This window comes from Neoarius graeffei, chromosome 3 (genome assembly GCF_027579695.1).
Source record: "Neoarius graeffei isolate fNeoGra1 chromosome 3, fNeoGra1.pri, whole genome shotgun sequence".
In the NCBI taxonomy this organism is placed as follows: Eukaryota; Metazoa; Chordata; class Actinopteri; order Siluriformes; family Ariidae; genus Neoarius; species Neoarius graeffei.
The window spans coordinates 86,942,601-86,960,529 of NC_083571.1; the positions used below are offsets into that span (position 1 = coordinate 86,942,601).

The window sequence follows — 17,929 nt, forward strand, 5'->3', positions numbered from 1 at the left end:
AGCGACATCCTGCTTTAAGCGTCGAACAAAACAACGGGAAACAAGGTTTCATTGTTTCAGAGTTAAGCTTCCCATCCCTGACTTCCCTGCAAAGACAAACACAGTGTGATATTAAGTGAAAATGATATCATTACTTGGCAAAATAATGTCTGAAAGTGCTTGCTTGACTCCCCCCCCAAAAAAAAAACAACGAAAACATTATGTTCAGTGAACCCACATAGGTAGTGTGATTTATAAAGCCACCTGTTTAGGCATGAGTTATAATAATTATTAAAGCAGCACAATGTCATAGCCTCCAGAATCACTGCCAAATTATGGCAGCTTTGCTATAAGATGGAAGAAAAGAGTGCAAGGAAAGTACCATGCAAGCTTTACAGGATCAACTCTGACCAAATTGTAGGCATGTAACGATATACCATGCAACAATAAATCGCGATACAAATTTATGATGATTCAAATCGATGAAGTAAAAAATGAATCGTGATTATTATCAGGCTGCAGAATCTCTTACTTGCAAAAAACACACAAAAAAAAGATCTAAAATGGGAAAGCGCTGCTGGGCGATTGACAAACAGACTTAACAAGAAATCGCAGCTCTCTCTTTAGAGACTGCCAAAAGCTAAAGAAGAGAGAAGCAAAGGGGGTAGTACAAACGTTCATAAAAGTTTAATATCAAAAGGTTATCATCTTTTTAATTTTTACTAAAATGAATATTAGCTAATAGGCTATTATATTTTACCTTTACATCTCATCTCATTATCTGTAGCCGCTTTATCCTGTTCTACAGGGTCGCAGGCAAGCTGGAGCCTATCCCAGCTGACTACGGGTGAAAGGCGGGGTACACCCTGGACAAGTCGCCAGGTCATCACAGGGCTGACACACAGACAACCATTCACACTCACATTCACACCTACGGTCAATTTAGAGTCACCAGTTAACCTAACCTGCATGTCTTTGGACTGTGGGGGAAACCGGAGCACCCGGAGGAAACCCACGCGGACACGGGGAGAACATGTAAACTCCGCACAGAAAGGCCCTCGCCGGCCACGGGGCTCGAACCCGGACCTTCTTGCTGTGAGGCGACAGCGCTAACCACTACACCACCGTGTCGCCCTACCTTTACATATGTGGGTAAATAATTATTATTGGTTATTAAGAAAATGAAACAAAAGTTGTTGTTTTTATTTATCAAAGAGGATATTTAAGTTGATAAAGAATATGAAAATGTTGCTTTTTTTTGGTAATACAATTTTTCTTTTTAACATGTGGGAAAACTGAATCACGAATCGAATTATGAATTAGGTGAATCATTACATGCCTACCAAACTGCATTATACATATTTGGGTTTATTCAACATTTCATTCTTCCTTTTTCTTCTTCTTTTTATTTTTTTTACAATTTGCGACCTAGCTTTTCCCCCCACTACAGTACACTTAATTTAAAAGCTCTGTGTAGAATCTTCAACATCCTTTCTTAATCATAATGGGCAGCATGGTGGTGTAGTGGTTAGCACTGTCGCCTCACCGCAAGAAGGTTCTGGGTTTGAGCCCGGTGGCTGACGGGGGTCTTTCTGTGTGGAGTTTGCATGTTCTCTCCGTGTCTGCGTGGGTTTCCTCCGGGTGCTCCGGTTTCCCCCACAGTCCAAAGACATGTGGTTAGGTTAACATGGGGCGGGCTCCCCGGGCGCTGTAGCATAGCTGCCCACTGCTCTGGGTATGTGTGTGTGCTCATTGCTCACTCGTGTGTGCGTGTGTTCACTGCTTCAGATGGGTTAAATGCAGAGAGGAATTTCATAAGTGTATGTGTGACGAATGAAGTTGGTCATCTTCTTCTTCTTAATGTAGTCAAAGTAGACCCATTTTAGAGATGAAGAAACCTTAATTATCCAACTAACCCCTACAGAATCGTCAAGAATGTCTTTAAGAGTCTATTTTGAATGTCTGACAGGATCTAGACATTAAGAATTATTATTATTAATTTGAGATATATTATTTGGATTAAAAAGATAGCGTGTCCAAAACGAATTTGAGTACAGATCCAAAAAAAGACAGGGTATTCTTTTTCCCTTAAAAAACACAATAGGTTTGCACCTCAGAACACACAGGATGAAACAAAAAAAATGGAGGTTTTCAGCGGTCTCAAAAGTAGCCGGTCACCGGCGGCAAATCGCCAGCTATGGCTTGTTATGCCGCCGGCTATTGTCAGTCGAGTCACAAAATTTAATATTAAATATTTCTGACAGCAAAAAAAAAAGTTGTGAACGTAAATTACATCCACTATGTCATGTATGTCCGTTGCCGCGTCAACGGTGTTTACATCCTCGACACGAGTGCAGCCATTACTGCCGCCTGTGTTGCCAGATTGGGCGTTTTCCCGCCCAATTTGGGCGGTTTTAAGTGCATTTTGGCGGGTTTTGAACATATTTTGGGCTGTAAAACGTCAGCAGTATCTGGCAACATATTTTTATACTTAATACAAGAAATTAATGGATGCCAACATTTTTGCCAAAATGGTATTTTATTTTCCATTGTTTAGGCAGCTTCAGCATCATACTGTGAGATTCTGTCCCAATTGTTTTTTTTTCTTCTATGAAGCCTGAGCCATTTATTTTATTAGTTTATAATTATTGTTTAATTTAGTCTTCAGGAGAGACTGCCTGCACACAGTACTAGTATTAATAGTTTTTTTTCCTTACATGAAAGCTGAGGCATTTATATTATATTTTAAGGTAACTTCATGTTGTGCTGTGAGGTTCTCTGCACTTTAACTTTTGAACCAACAGGAGCATTTGGATAAGTAAAGCCTATTTTTCTGCATTTTTGTAGTCCTGGTAATCTTTTATATTGGTAAAGTTGTTTATAGGACCATTTCTCAGTGTCTGTTTTTTAATCAATAGTTTTTCAGTAATAACTTAATATTTAACATATCACTCAATTTTAAACAACCCCCGCGCCTCCCCCATGGCTTGCCCCCATAGTTTCCAAAATTTCTGCGGGAAACACTGGCGTGCGTAACAACGCTAATCAAGCTTAAGCTAGACAACCCGCCTCAAATACCCGTCCCGGGTAAATGTTATCCCAACTTTAGATGGCCTGTTCCAAACCATCCCACCCCATGAAAAATTCGTACTTGCATCTATCTATCTATCTATCTATCTATCTATCTATCTATCTATCTATCTATCTATCCATCCCTGCACGCTTTGCGTGCATTATGTCTGCCGCTGGCAGACATTTTACCATTTTGCACCTTGCTGTAAATTATTTGTATCCTGCTATTCTCCCAAACTTTGAAGCCCCTGGGTTTTACTTTAAATCCATATATGAAAGCAGATACGAATATTTTAAGCACTAAACAAATACAGCTATGAATACAGGTCATGGCACTGCTTTCCATCCCTAATATACACTAGATAGCCAAAGATTTATAGACACCTGACCATCAAACCCTTATGTTTTCTTTCCCCAAACTGTTGCCACAGAGTTGGAAGCACACAACTGTCTGGAATGTCTTTGTATGCTGTAGCTTTACAGTTTCCCCTTCCAGGGATGCAAACGGCGCGCCTTTTGGCGGATGCTGCCTTTTTCACGGCTGTCTGGGGGACTTGTGTGAATCACGCAGATCCGATGAGGTTTTTTTTTTTTGGGGGGGGCGGGGGGCGCGTTGGAGTGTCTGATTATAATTTCATCAAAGTAAATTCTGTATTAAAATTACTAAATAAGCAAATGCCGTTACAGTCCATGAAACATAGGAAGTACAAGTACGAGAAGAAAACAGTAAATCAGAAAGCTGCGCACGTAAAGCCAATTACGTAACTTACGTTGGACTGATGGCAATCCTTGCGCGTGCAGTGAAGTGCAGCCAGCAGCAGATAATGGCGCGCAGCCAATTGGCTTTACGTGTGCACTCCAACACCCGCCCCCCCCAAAAAAAACTCATCGGATCTGCGCAATTCACACAAGTCCCCCAGACAGCCGTGAAAAAGGTGGCATCCGCCAAAAGGTGTGCCGTTTGCATCCCTGCCCTTCACTGGAACTAAGATGCACAAACCTGTTCCAGCATGACAATGCACCTGTGCACAAAACATAAAGACATGAGCCCTGACCTCAACCTTACTGAACACAATTGAGATGAACTGGAACACTGACTGCACCCCAGACCTCATCACCATCAGTAACCTGTCCTCACTTATGACTGAATGATCACAAATCCACACAGCCACACTCCATAATCTAGCGGAAAGCCTTCCCAGAAGAGTGGAGGTTAATTATAACAGCAAAGGGGGACTAAATCTGGAATGGGATGTTCAACAAGCACATATGGGTGTAATGGGCAGGCGTCCACATACTTTTGGCTATATAGCGTACATACATACACTACTATTTTTAAGTTGCTCAGGTCCTGTGGCTCCTTTGCCATTAAAATGTGGAATTCTGTTGATTATGCAGGAATGTTAAGAAATAATTATTATTAAAATAATGGGTTACTTATTTTTAAGTAATAAAAATACCTCTAAGCTACTCATTTGGGAGGGAAAAACAATATAAAAATTAATTCGGTCACAAACAGGCCTCATAAACTTTGAGGGGCGTGGCTCTACATTCTGCTGTTGTTACAACCTCTGCGAACTTTGTTGGAGGAGGTTATGTGTTCACTTCCGTTTGTCTGTTTTCAACGTAACTCAAAAAGTAGTCAACGGATTTTGATGAAATTTTGAGCCATGGGCCAAGAAACAACTGTTTAGATTTTGATGCAAATCTGGATATCCAGGATTTTTTTGGGGGGTGGATATTCTAATATATGGCTTGATGGAAGTATACACCCTACCGAGTGCCCTTCCAATCGCTGTTGTTGTGGTGGGGGCATGGCCGCAACATCTCTAGCTGGTCATTCTAATGAAGAGACACTGACATTAAACTAATACCGGGATCAGACAACACTATTTTGTTTTTTGTATTTCACAATGGTCACCAAGTCAGATTAGGCAATCATAGCGCCATAAATTCTTGTCATGTCCTGGCCAGGAGACTGGCAACACTACAAGTTTAACCCCGACCAATTATCGCTCATGTCCTTGTGTGTCATCTGAGAGGGGAGTCAAGAAATGATCAATCATGGCTATCAAGGAACACGCTGTAGGAGTTGGCAAAGCAGGTGAGAAAATACAAAAAAATAAAAATAAAAATTCTGAAATGGTATTGTGGGACGTCCTAGATGCCGCATCACTGTTCTTTGATTCTTCTTTTTTCAGCTGCTCCTGTTAGGGGATGCCACAGCGGATCATCCTTCCCAATTTATGATCCGCATATTTGATTTGGCCTTTTTTTTTTTTACACCAGCTGTCGACCTGGCGACTTGTCCAGGGTGTACCCCACCTTTCGCCCGTAGTCAGCTGGGATAGGCTCCAGCTTGCCTGCGACCCTGTAGAAGGATAAAGCGGCTAGAGAAAATGAGATGAGATGAGATGAGACACCGGCTGTCCTTTCTGACACAACCCTCCCCAGTCTACCCGAGCTTGGGACCGGCGCTAAAGGCCAATTTATGCTGACAACCCAGTCCTCGCAGACGGTGTCGCAGATAGCGTCTGCGTAGCCCCCCCACCTTCGCAGACGCTCTGTGCGCACCTCCCAAAAATTGTGACCACCGCAGAAGCCTCGCAGACAGCGTCGCAGACAAGAGGGCTCTGATTAGTCCACTCTACATCCGCTGTACACGCACTTCCGCTTCCCTACTTTCCCGGTTTGGTTTGTTTTCACGACCGCCATTTTTAAAAACACGAGCGAAGATGGAGCAGCACGAAGAGCGGTTGATCGAGGAAGTGAGGAAGTACGTACATCTATACGACTCCAGTTCTAGTCATTATAAGTAACCGGAGGATAAACACTCCACTAACCACACCCACCAACTACTCCTAGCGATTTCGCGACTTCGCGCCCCCTTGCGTTGTGGCGGTGAATAACATCGCGCACGCCTATTACTCCCCGCTCAACGATAAATTACAACTGTCTGCGAAAAGCTATCTGCGAAAGCCTTGTCGCAAGAGCATACAGAGGCCTTAAGTATGCACTGTCTTGTGCAACCCCAGTAGTTGGGTATTTTACCTAATCTGCATATCTTTGAACTGTGAGAGGAAACCAGAGCACCCAGAGGAACCCCAATCCGACACGGGAAGAACATGCAAGCTCCACATATGCCCCTTTTCCACCGAAACAGTTCCAGGGCTGGTTCGGGGCCAGTGCTTAGTTTGGAACCGGGTTTTCTGTTTCCACTGACAAGGAACTGGCTCTGGAGCCAGAAAAAACGGTTCCAGGCTAGAACCAGCTCTCTGCTGGGCCAGAGGAAAGAACCGCTTACGTCAGCGGGGGGCGGAGTTGTTAAGACCAACAACAATAACAAGACCGCATAAGGTCGCCATTTTTAAGCGCCGAGAAGCAGCAGCTGTACAAACGCGAAGTCATCCATTATTATTATTGTTGTTGTTGCTGCTTCTTCCGTGTTGTTTTTGCTTCGATATTCGCGCCAAGGTTTATGCAAACGTAGCGACATAACTGACGTATACAGCGACGTAATGACATATACAGTGACGTAACTGACGTGTCTTCTCTTAGCACAGCGAGCTATGGAAAAGCAAACTGCTTCTCAGCTGGCTCGCAAGTTGAACGAGTTGTGAACCAGCACCAGCCCCGAACCAGCCCTGGAACTGATTTGGTGGAAAAGGGGTAATAGAAAGGCCCCTGTCGGCCATGAGGTTTGAATCTGGAACCTTCTTGCTCTGAGACAATAGTACTAACCACCGGTGTTGTAGTCGAGTCACTAAATCTCGAGTCTGAGTCCAGTCTCAAGTCCCCAGTGTTCAAGTCAAGTCCAAGTCATTAAAAAAAATTGAGTCGAGTCCACTATTGATCCAAGTCAAGTCCAACACTCCAACCGCACCATTTAATGGTAACTGTTTTAGCACCATTAACATTAGTTTGTTCCTGAACATGACATATGAACAGGTGAATGTGCAGTCTCTTTGTCAGGGAGTGTGAAGTATTCTGTCAGAGATGGTTGGGAGACGGAGGTAAGTGCAGAAGGTGTGTTTATTAATACAAGTGAAGACAGTAAACAATCCAGAACCAGGGTTTTTTCTAGAAAAATTTAGTATGAGGGCGCTCACCATGGTGAGGGAGCGAAGCGACCGGGGGGGATATGGTGCAGGGGGTTGTCCGTCCCCCCCGCCGTGCGAAGCCTTTGAAAAATTGAGGCTACAATGGGACATTCTGAGGCTATCTGAGAGGGAAATTGTAACAAATTGTTTGTAAACATTGAAAAAGAAAGAAGTAATCATCTTCTGCCCCAGACAGTCTTTGGCTTTCTTCCGTTTCGTGCCGCTGGATGACATCTTTAAATGCCCAAGTGTCAACAAAAACAACTCGCGAACTACTTCTGTCAAAAGCTCCCGTGCCGGTGGGTGAAAGGTCATTCAGTCTCGAGAAATCTCACTCTACAAGTCAGCTGACCTTGTATGTAACCCATGTCAAATCTCGCGAGAGCAGCCGCGACAAGTAAACAACATGGCGCCTCAGTCTGGAAAACGCCAATTCGGATTGTTTTTGCACCGTCTGGCGGTGTATCTACTATGAGTGGAATATTTTTGGAGTAATTATAACGTATTTGATGATCAGACACATTGTCACGTGGTGTTGCTGGGATGTTTTCACGGAGAAAAGATCGTTTTGAGAAAGACTGCATGTTGTGCAGTAGCATACAAGTGCATGGCCTAAGTGTGACTTGGGGTTCAATCGGCATTTCGGTAAGAGGGCGCAGCGCCCCTGTTCCCCAGTTTAGACGAAAGCCTGCAGAACGGCAGGCAAAACAGTGAAACAGGCAATAAGTCGAGTGAGGCACAAACAGGCTATCGCAGACTCGAGAGAATCAAAGACGAGAAACAGGAAATCAGGGATCAGGAAACCAAACAAGGCTCGGTAATGTGTCAGCAATGAACTCAATACTTCGCAAAGTAAGTGCGTTTTCACAGTTTTTATATAGATGCGCTGATTGTGCCTTAATCCTGTGCAGGTGCGAGTCATTTACGGCGTGCACACTATCCGGAGTGCGCCCGAGAGTCTATCTGATGCACATCTTTGGACTGTGGGAGGAAACCTATGCAGACATGGCAAGAACATGCAAACTCCAAATAGAAAGGCCCTCATCGGCCACTGGGCTCGAACCCAGGACTCGCTTGCTGTGAGGAGACACTGCTAACCACTACAACACCGTGTCAACCTTATTATGGCATGTTACAAAAAAATAAAGAAAAAAATCCAAGTCCTAGTCTCCATTTTCCGAGTCCTAATGCAGTTAATGCGCAAGTCCAAGTCCTGGTCTCGAGTACTACAAGCCTGCTAACCACTGCACATCACATCACATCACTGTTCTTCCACTATGTCACACTAAAAGGCCCGTTCCTGGTTCCCAACGTTCATATTTGGGTCCAATGCTGGAAAATGGTCAACCACGTCAAAATCAGGATGGATTTACGTCGCCTGATCCTGGTATTAGGTTCTTTCAGCATCATTTGATAATCAAGGCAAGGAATGTTTGTTTTATCTGTAACCACTTATCCCGTGCGGGGTCGCGGGGGGCAAGCTGGAGCCTATCCCAGCTGACCATGGGCGAGAGGCAGGGTACACCATGGACAAGCCACCAGCTCATCGCAGGCCTGACACACACAGAGACACAACCAACCCTTCACACTCACGGTCAGTTTAGAGCCACCAATTAACCTTACCTACATATCTTTGGACTGTGTGAGGAAACCCACGCAGACATGGCGAGAACATGCAAACTCCAAACAGAAAGGCCCTTGTCGGCCACTGGACTTGCTTGCTGTGAGGCAACAGTGCTAAAGCCTAGGTCACAACCGGACGTACGATTTTTTGGCCGTGCGATTTTTGGCGTTTCCCAAATCGCTGCGGTTTTTTTTTTTGTTCGTGGAGAAAGACGCACGTTGGTCGTAAGTTTGTCTTGCAACCTGAAAAAAAGTAAGCACCCGTAGAGTTTGTTTGACATGACAAAGAACCTCTGCAGCCGGTCTACGGCTCGAAAATCAGCACATCACACGTGCGCCCTCCGTGCGTTTCACGTGCGCCCTCCGTACGTTTCTTGCATTTTTTGCACGTAGACCGGCCGTAGGAGCACGTACAGCCGGTTGTGACCGAGGCTTAACCACTACAATACCGTGTCAACCTTATTATGGCATGTTACAAAAAATAAAGAAAAAAATCCGAGTCCTCGTCTCCATTTTCCGAGTCCTAATGTAGTTAATGTGCAAGTCCAAGTCTCAAGTACTACAAGCCTGCTAACCACTGCACATCACATAACTGTTCTTCCATTATTGCTGTGTTCACACTTATACCGGAACGAAAGTGGTATAACTGTATCGATACAAAGTATACCGGTACAGTTTAGTGCATCTGTCCACACTAGCGAGAAATGTTTGCGGTTTTCTTTCACGGTAGTTAAAATGCGCGTGCGTGAAATGTTTCCGTGGTTACCGAGTAACTTCCTTCCGAGATGGCGGATGAAACAACGAGTGTGTGCTTTTTGTTGTCAGTGTACAGTCTGTATTTCTGGTGGTCATTTATTCAGTCGAATCGTATAAAACGCGCGAGGCAGTTGAGAAAGAAACAAAGAAAACGAATCTCTGTTCTTCACTATTTTATTCAGCGAAGACATCGATTGAGGTGTGTGACTTTGCGCATGCGCATTATATATGGATCGATACAGAGCCGCTTCATCTGTCCACACTACAGTGAAGCGCTACAGTACCGGTATAGTTGCTAGTGTGGACAGGTGTTGTGGTACGAAAGTACAGTAGTTCCGTATCGGTACAAAATCCCTAGTGTGGACAGGGTATTAGTCACACTAAAAGGCCCGTTCCTGGTTCCCAACGTTCGTATTTGGGTCCAGTGCTGGAAAATGGTCAACCACGACCATGGGCGCCGCCAGGGGGGGAAAGGTTAGAACAATTCTAGGGGCCCAGCACTGCCATTGGGGCCCTTTAAGGGGCTGATAATATGATTTTAATAAGACTTTTGAAATAACAACAATGCAATATTCCATCTGGTAAAATGAGCTAATTGAACAAGGTTGTCTATTTCTTGAGTTCTTCAACATATTGTCATTTAACCCTCCCCCTTTTGCGAAATGGTACGGTTCAGTTCTGGTAGAAGCGCGATGCGTTAAATCTGTGTGCTGATCAGTGCAACGCTACTTGCTGCTGTGTCGCGGTGCAGCAGCCAGCAGTGGAGTGCGTACAGTCTATGATCGCTAAATATGAAGAGTGGCTGTCAAAAACGTAAAGAAATGCAGCTGAAAGCTGAGAGGGACCGGAGAGGCAGGCAACTGGTCACTCAGTTTTTCCCAAAGAAAGGTAGCTATCGCTCACATGTGTGTTCAAAATATTAGCGAATGGTAAATGAACAGTATGAACGTGGTTGGATTAGCCTATCAGGAGAACACTTTTACAGTTTGTACAGTGATATTTTTTCCATTTTAATAACTGAACTGACTTGTGTGATAAACAAGATGAAATATTACGTTAAGCTGGTGCTAATAACTAGTGCTAATAACCAGTTTCATAACTAATGGGGTGCCCTAAATATGCACAGATTCAGCCTCAGGGTGACCTCCGCCCTACCAAACCACTGAACCCCCCTTTGGAGAAGGAGGTAAGCAGCAATACAACCCATAAATGCTTTAGGATTGAAGTTTTTAAATGAGCGAGCGCCATATATAGTTTGCTAGATTAAAGTGTTGCTAATAACGGACACTAACACATAACAATCCATGGGATTTCCATAGGTATTTTGATGCTGGGTAGAAAACTTTTTCTATGATTTATTAGCAGTCACATCACACATTTCACTACCAATTGTCCTAGCACAAGAAGGCATGTGGCAAAATCTTGAATTTTCATTTGTGATTGTAAATGCACCAGAATTAGACTACGTTCAGACTGCACCCTGAAACGACCCATATCCGATTTGTTATTGACAATCTGAACGACACAGATCCGATTTTTTCACATGCGACCCAGGCCGCTTGGATATGTGGTCCTAATTCCGATGCATATGCGTTATTTTCACATGCGACTGCAGTCTGACCGGACAGGTCGCATTTATGCGACCTACACGTCATCAACAAGAGACAAACGTCACTATTCTGCGTTGGCTAATCCCGCCTCTTTGGTGGAAAACAACAACAGTTGTACAGTTTTCAGAATTTAAATAGACTTTTATAGAATTGATCAAGCTAATGGTGGATTTGGTAGGGACCTGGATGTTGATCTGTTAGCCTGATTAAATAAAACAGTTTCTATAACTGATTTATAACTTAAACCATCCTGTATTACAAGATTATAAGATTGTTCTGGAAATTTCCAGTAATTTGACACCTTCGGTCTCATTAGTCTGCTGCCCACATTAATCAGATTATTGTGTGAGTTCCGCCGCCGCCACTAAAACCACATCGCCAGGTCTCGCCTCATCTCCATGCTTTACTTGCAAACTTGAAGAGTGCGCTTTTTTTTGTTTACGTATTATGTAGATGTGCTTATTACGTGTCAATTTGCGCATGCGGGACACTTTTGGGTCGTTTTCCGTTTATATTGGAGATCGCATACAAGTCTCATATAATTGGTAATGTGAACGGCCTAACAAAAAAATCGGATTTCACAACAAATCGGATATAGGTCGTTTCAGGTTGCAGTCTGAACGTAGTGTGAGTCACTGACCAGTTTTCATCTAGTCCCTGGTGGGTTAATACATAAAATGTAATAAAGTCACAAACTCAAGGTCCATGGGCTATCAAAAGTCAAATAATGACAATAGGTGCAATTGTGACGAGGGTGGGCAAAGTTGGGGGGCCCGAAATTCTAATCTTTCATCTCATCTCATTATCTCTAGCCGCTTTATCCTTCTACAGGGTCGCAGGCAAGCTGGAGCCTATCCCAGCTGACTACGGGCGAAAGGCGGGGTACACCCTGGACAAGTCGCCAGGTCATCACAGGGCTGACACATAGACACAGACAACCATTCACACTCACATCTACAGTCAATTTAGAGTCACCAGTTAACCTAACCTGCATGTCTTTGGACTGTGGGGGAAACCAGAGCACCCGGAGGAAACCCACGCGGACACGGGAAGAACATGCAAACTCCACACAGAAAGGCCCTCGCCAGCCACGGGGCTCGAACCCGGACCTTCTTGCTGTGAGGCGACAGCGCTAACCACTACACCACCGTGCCGCCCTCTAATCTTTCATGGGGCCCAAAATTTCTGGCGGCGCCCCTGACCACGACAAAACCAGATCAAAATCAGGATGGATTTACGTCGCCTGATCCTGGTATTAGGGTCTTTCAGCATCGTTTGAGAATCAAGGCAAGGAATGTAAAGGTAAATAATGTTGAGGAGGAATGAGAGGGAGAGTGGTGAGACCAGGAAGCCACGTGGGGGCGGTGAAAATCCGGACTGGATGACAGAGGGGAGGGTTTGGGGAGTTCTCCAATCCTGGCTGGTTTTTTCTTCATTCTGTTCCAGCTTCCTCAAGGTCATGCAAACTGTGATAATGTAAGCTCTCGCCAGATTACTTACCACATATGCAAGGAGAGAACAGGTCTAGCAGAAATGCCTCGAGAGTGTAAACAAGCACACAGTCGGTTTGCTCATTACGCAAAAGCGTAAACATGTCATTTATAAAGCTCTGGTGCTCCAGGAGCAGACAGAAATAGTATCATACCATATCATATCATATCATCAGTGGCATGCAATGCATTCAGGCTCAGAAAGCAATGTTTTGTTTAGCAAAATTATCCAAGCTAATATTAGCAGCAAAACAAATCCAAACGCAGTGCAGCTTGAATGCCTCAGCTTTGTGGAAAAGCGCGTGCGTTACGCAAACCGCGTTACGTGTTTTACGTAAACCGACTGACCGCCGCCGGCAAGTTCAGTTACGAAAACAACCGTCTAGCGCTTATTTCCCTTCCACAGCAAAACCACACAAAAGCCACACGACTTAACTCTTCACTTTGCCAAACGTGCCGACTCCGAGCGTGTCTCCGAGGATGTAATGTCCTATCTTGACCCTGCCTTCGTGCTTCTGTTTCTCAGCCATTTTACTCCTCACACTCTCTGCGCTCGCTCCGGTGAGGAAAAGGGGCGGGGCTAGAGTGGATCAGTGCGCGCGCTCTGGTGACTAGTCAGGTGGTTTGAAGGCTGCTTTGCAAAATTTGCGAAGTATTGGCAAATTTTGTCTAATCAGGCCCGTTTCAAGCTATTTGGGGGCCCTAGGCAAAGGGGGATCTGGGGCCCATAATTATCCCCCCCTCGACGAAAGGCCTTATGGCCGCCTACCCACTGAAGACTTAATAAATAAACATCACACATATTGTAATCATTCTTACGATTTTTACTTAATAAATGAACTCTTTACATTATTATAAATAATTATCAAACCCGGGCGGCACGGTGGTGTAGTGGTTAGCGCTGTCGCCTCACAGCAAGAAGATCCGGGTTCGAGCCCCGTGGCCGGCGAGGGCCTTTCTGTGCGGAGTTTGCATGTTCTCCCTGTGTCCGCGTGGGTTTCCTCCGGGTGCTCCGGTTTCCCCCACAGTCCAAAGACACGCAGGTTAGGTTAACTGGTGACTCTAAATTGACCGTAGGTGTGAATGTGAGTGTGAATGGTTGTCTGTGTCTATGTGTCGGCCCTGTGATGACCTGGCGACTTGTCCAGGGTGTACCCCGCCTTTCGCCCGTAGTCAGCTGGGATAGGCTCCGGCTTGCCTGCGACCCTGTAGAAGGATAAAGCGGCTAGAGATAATGAGATGATATATATAAAATATGAAAATAAGACAAAGTAATATAAAATGTGCAAATAACACAGCACTAAATATTTACAGTATATACACAAGTAGAAATAACTTCAAATGGTGATTAAATGATTACAAACATGGATAAGAATCTTAATAAGAACCAGCACACACAGAAAAGTGCAAAAGGTATAGAAAAACACAAAAATGTAATAATACACAACTAGAATCATGGGCAAAATGTCTAAAACTGCTGCTTGTGGGCTTTGGCTTCAGCAAAGGCAGCCACAATACCCTCCATGTCCAAAGACCTGCGGACATCACATTCAATTGACATCAGTGCCAGTCTGGAGAGCCTCTCTTGGCCCATTATGTAAAAAAGAGCTTTCTTGTGAGCCATCCCCTGTCCTACTCCATTCATGCTCACGATACACTAGCTACTTCTGATGAAAGCCATGCAGCTCGCTGAAACTAACTCTGACTATGACATTTTGATAAACACAATAAGTTAATCTGGGAGAAGTTGACAGTCTTTCACGTATTTGTGTGGCACATATTAGAATTTTTAGCCAGTCCTTGCAAGTTTGTAAGCCTGTTGTGCATGACAACGTTTGCATCACTGTTATAAACACTGTCTACAAGATAACTACCATTAACGTAAGCTAGCTACCAAATTTGCTTGTCGACCCGCTTGGTATTAATGAGTGTGTACATTCTCACTTACCAGTGTCTTGTTTTTTTCTGTCTTCCTCTTCCCTTTTCTTCTTTCTCTTCTGGCTCCCTGAGGGGTAATTTCACTTCATATTTGATTTTGGGTTTTTTTTGCCCCAGAGCTCTGCAACCACTTGACTGGACGGAGATGGGCATTGAGGGGTTGACAACAGACTGTCATTGCACTTTTCGGCCAAAGCATGTAGGGAGGAGCTGTTGTGCATTAGGGGGCCCCCCTTGGAACTGGGGTATTTCAACAAGTGTCATTAGGCGCTGCGCTGCCGCGCTCAAAAAGTTGTCATTGCTATTGAATACATAACCAGTCGTTTGGCAGCGGGGGCCCTTCGAGGGCTGGGGCCCTAGGCAATTGCCAAGTCTGCCTACCTTGTTGCAACGGGTCTGTGTCTAATAATATTCAAGTTCAGATATAAATTAATAAATCTGGACATATTGTAATGTTTGTAGGCTGCTGCTTTTCATGGTTAATTATGCAGGGGAACTTTGCGCATAAAAAGAGCCCTGAAACCACAGATACCCCTTTTCCACCAAATCAGCTCCAGGGCTGGCTCACAACTCGTTCAACTTGCGAGCCAGCTAAGGACCAGTTTGCTTTTCCATAACTCGGGGTGCTAAGGGGAGCCACGTCATTATGTCGCTGTATACGTCAGTTACGTCGCTGTATATGTCAGTTACATCGCTGCGTTTGCATAAACCTTGGGGCGAACATCGAAGCAACAACAACACGGAGAAGAAGCAGCAGCAACAACAACAATAATGGATGACTTCGCGTTTGTACAGCTGCTGCTTCTCGTCGCTTAAAAATGGCGACCTTTCGCGGTCTTGCTATTGTTGTTGGTCTTAACAACTCCGCCCCCCCGCTGACATAAGCGGTTCTTTCCTCTGGCCCAGCAAAGAGTTGGTGCTAGCCTGGAACCGGTTTTTCTGGCCCCAGAGCCAGTTCTTTGTCAGTGAAAACAGAAAACCCGGTTCCAAACTAAGCACTGGCCCCGAACCAGCCCTGGAACTGCTTTGGTGGAAAAGGGGCAATATAGGAAATTCAGGGGTGTAGCTAGGTGGGGGTCCTGGGGTGCCCATGACCTCCCCTTTGTACATTACACATAACCTGCATGTCTTTGGACCCGCCTTTTGCCCGTAGTCAGCTGGGATAGGCTCCAGCTTGCTTGCGACCCTGTAGAACAGGATAAAGCGGCTAGAGATGAGATGAGATGATTGTGCAAGGTAAACAAATTGCACAAAATGCAAAATGTGACAGATATTTGACCAAAGTTGAATATAAAATAGGAGAATTACATTGATCTTTGATTAATTACATTAATTAAAGATTAATTACATTAATGGCCAAACAGATTTGAACATAAACCTCTACGTGTCTTTTGTAACTCATGACCGGTCTAGGGCCCAAAATCCGAAATTAATTTTAAAACCTGCACACTGCAGAACTTCAACTTATCAGGCCTCATTCTTCAATAGGATTGTTAAACCATGGAACTATGTATATAAATATTTTTCCCCAGATAAATTCCGTAGCCTCCCTGTTTTCAAATCATCCCTGTTAGAGCTGTACTTTGAATTACTGACCTCCACCTATAATACGGACTTTTCATGTACTTGGTCTGTGTACCGTGACTGTGGTTGCCACAGATCAATTTAGTCTAATTTTAATTGTATGATTTTTCTCTTTTATACCTTCGGGGAAACGCCTTGCATGGGTCGCCCGTTCGCGTTCTCCCCTTTGGGCTGACTTACTTCATTATGTTTATTTTTATGTTTATTTCTTTTTTATATGTTTATTTTGTAACAGTCCAATAAAGTTGGTAAAATAAAAAAATTTTTTTTAAAATAAGATCTTGCTCCTGAATTTACCCGTGATATGCACTTTAAGTCAAAGTACAGATACTGGTGGTCAAATGTTACTCCGATACAAGTGAAAGTTGTCCAGTCAAATTTTTACTTAAGTTAAAGTACTGAAGTACTTGCCTTTAAAAATACTTAAGTATTAAAAGTACATTTTCTGTCAACACATTGTTGTATTATTGGCACAACACTTACAAAACCTAATGCCGTTACCAAAGACAGAAATGTGAATTCAGAAAATGAACGCATGCTGTGCCATCATGGTGGTTTAACGTTAAGCTAGCTAGTCAGTGAAACTCTACCTGACATGCTAGCAAACTTTTCAAACTCGAAATCATATCGGGTAGCTAACGCTACTAGAAAAGAAAGATTTCTACATTATTTATTTGGCAAGATTATGCTTAAACCTATTTCTAAAAGGACTTCAGATAAGTTAACATTATTCATGTTAGCATAATTCCGTTTTTACATGCTAACTAACAGTGTCCAAGTTAACTAGCTATGTGTTAACGTTAGTCGTGGACAAGGCTGTGGTAACTTGGTGGGCAAATCCATAGAAAGTCATTTGACTAACCAGACTGCATAACTATTGCAACATTATCGCGAGCTCTAAAAGCACCGACAACTTCGTTGCAAGCTTTCTCTTGGAATAAAACGTTTACATGCCTCAATATGCTTCCGCAGGTTGGATGGCAAGTTTTTGTAGGCTGTGATGTGGTTCATTTTAGGTAAACGAAACGTATCTTTAATCCTTTCAGAAAACTGAAACATGGGTTCATGGGCCATGAGTGCGTGCATTCTCCAGAAGAACCGCCTCTTTCCATTTTGCCATCAACTGATCGTGTTCAAATAATGCTGCTGAGAAATCACTGAACTTGATTTTATCCAGTCGATGGACATGATGTGACCCTAGTGATTACTAATGGGCTGGCTCAGTGTCACCTGAGAAAAAAACAATTACGTTTTAGAAAAGAAAAGAAAAAAACTCCACTTTCAAAACCGCTTCATAGTAACGAGTAATGAGGACCTTGATAGAAATGTAGTGAAGTTAAAGTCATAAGTTTCCAAAAAAAATAATACTCAAGTAAAGTCCAGATACTCAAGAAGTGTACCTACGGTAAGTACGGTACTCAAGTAAATGTACTTCATTACTGTCCATCTCTGCAAATAATATAGGATAAGATATGCGTATTTATCTGAACAGTGAAGCTTCTCTGATGTAGGTTTATAACATGAATGTATGGCTGTTTGTAGATATTGTTATCTATTATCCTATAATAAAAATAGGTACCCTATGGGTACATGTGGCTACTGCTTATAAATAAAATTGTTTTCTGATCCCATGTATACAGTATTTATTTATCTCATCTCTTTATCTGTAGCCACTTTATCCTGTTCTACAGGGTCGCAGGCAAGCTCTTGTGTATATACTGTAAATATTTAGTGTTGTGTTATTTGCACATTTTATATTACTTTGTCTTATTTTCAT

General features: G+C 43.6%; 1 protein-coding gene across 2 annotated transcripts in view; it reads right to left on the reverse strand.

Moving 5' to 3' along the window:
* prkaa2 (protein kinase, AMP-activated, alpha 2 catalytic subunit) overlaps positions 1-13,179 on the reverse strand; it is a 70,457-nt gene extending 57,278 nt beyond the window's left edge. For both annotated transcript variants that reach the window (XM_060917590.1, XM_060917591.1), the window contains exon 1: positions 13,067-13,179. In XM_060917590.1, coding sequence (XP_060773573.1) covers positions 13,067-13,160 — 94 coding nt within the window. In that variant the 5' untranslated portion in view covers positions 13,161-13,179. The remainder of the gene's footprint in view (positions 1-13,066) is intronic.
* Positions 13,180-17,929: the final 4,750 nt, after the last annotated feature.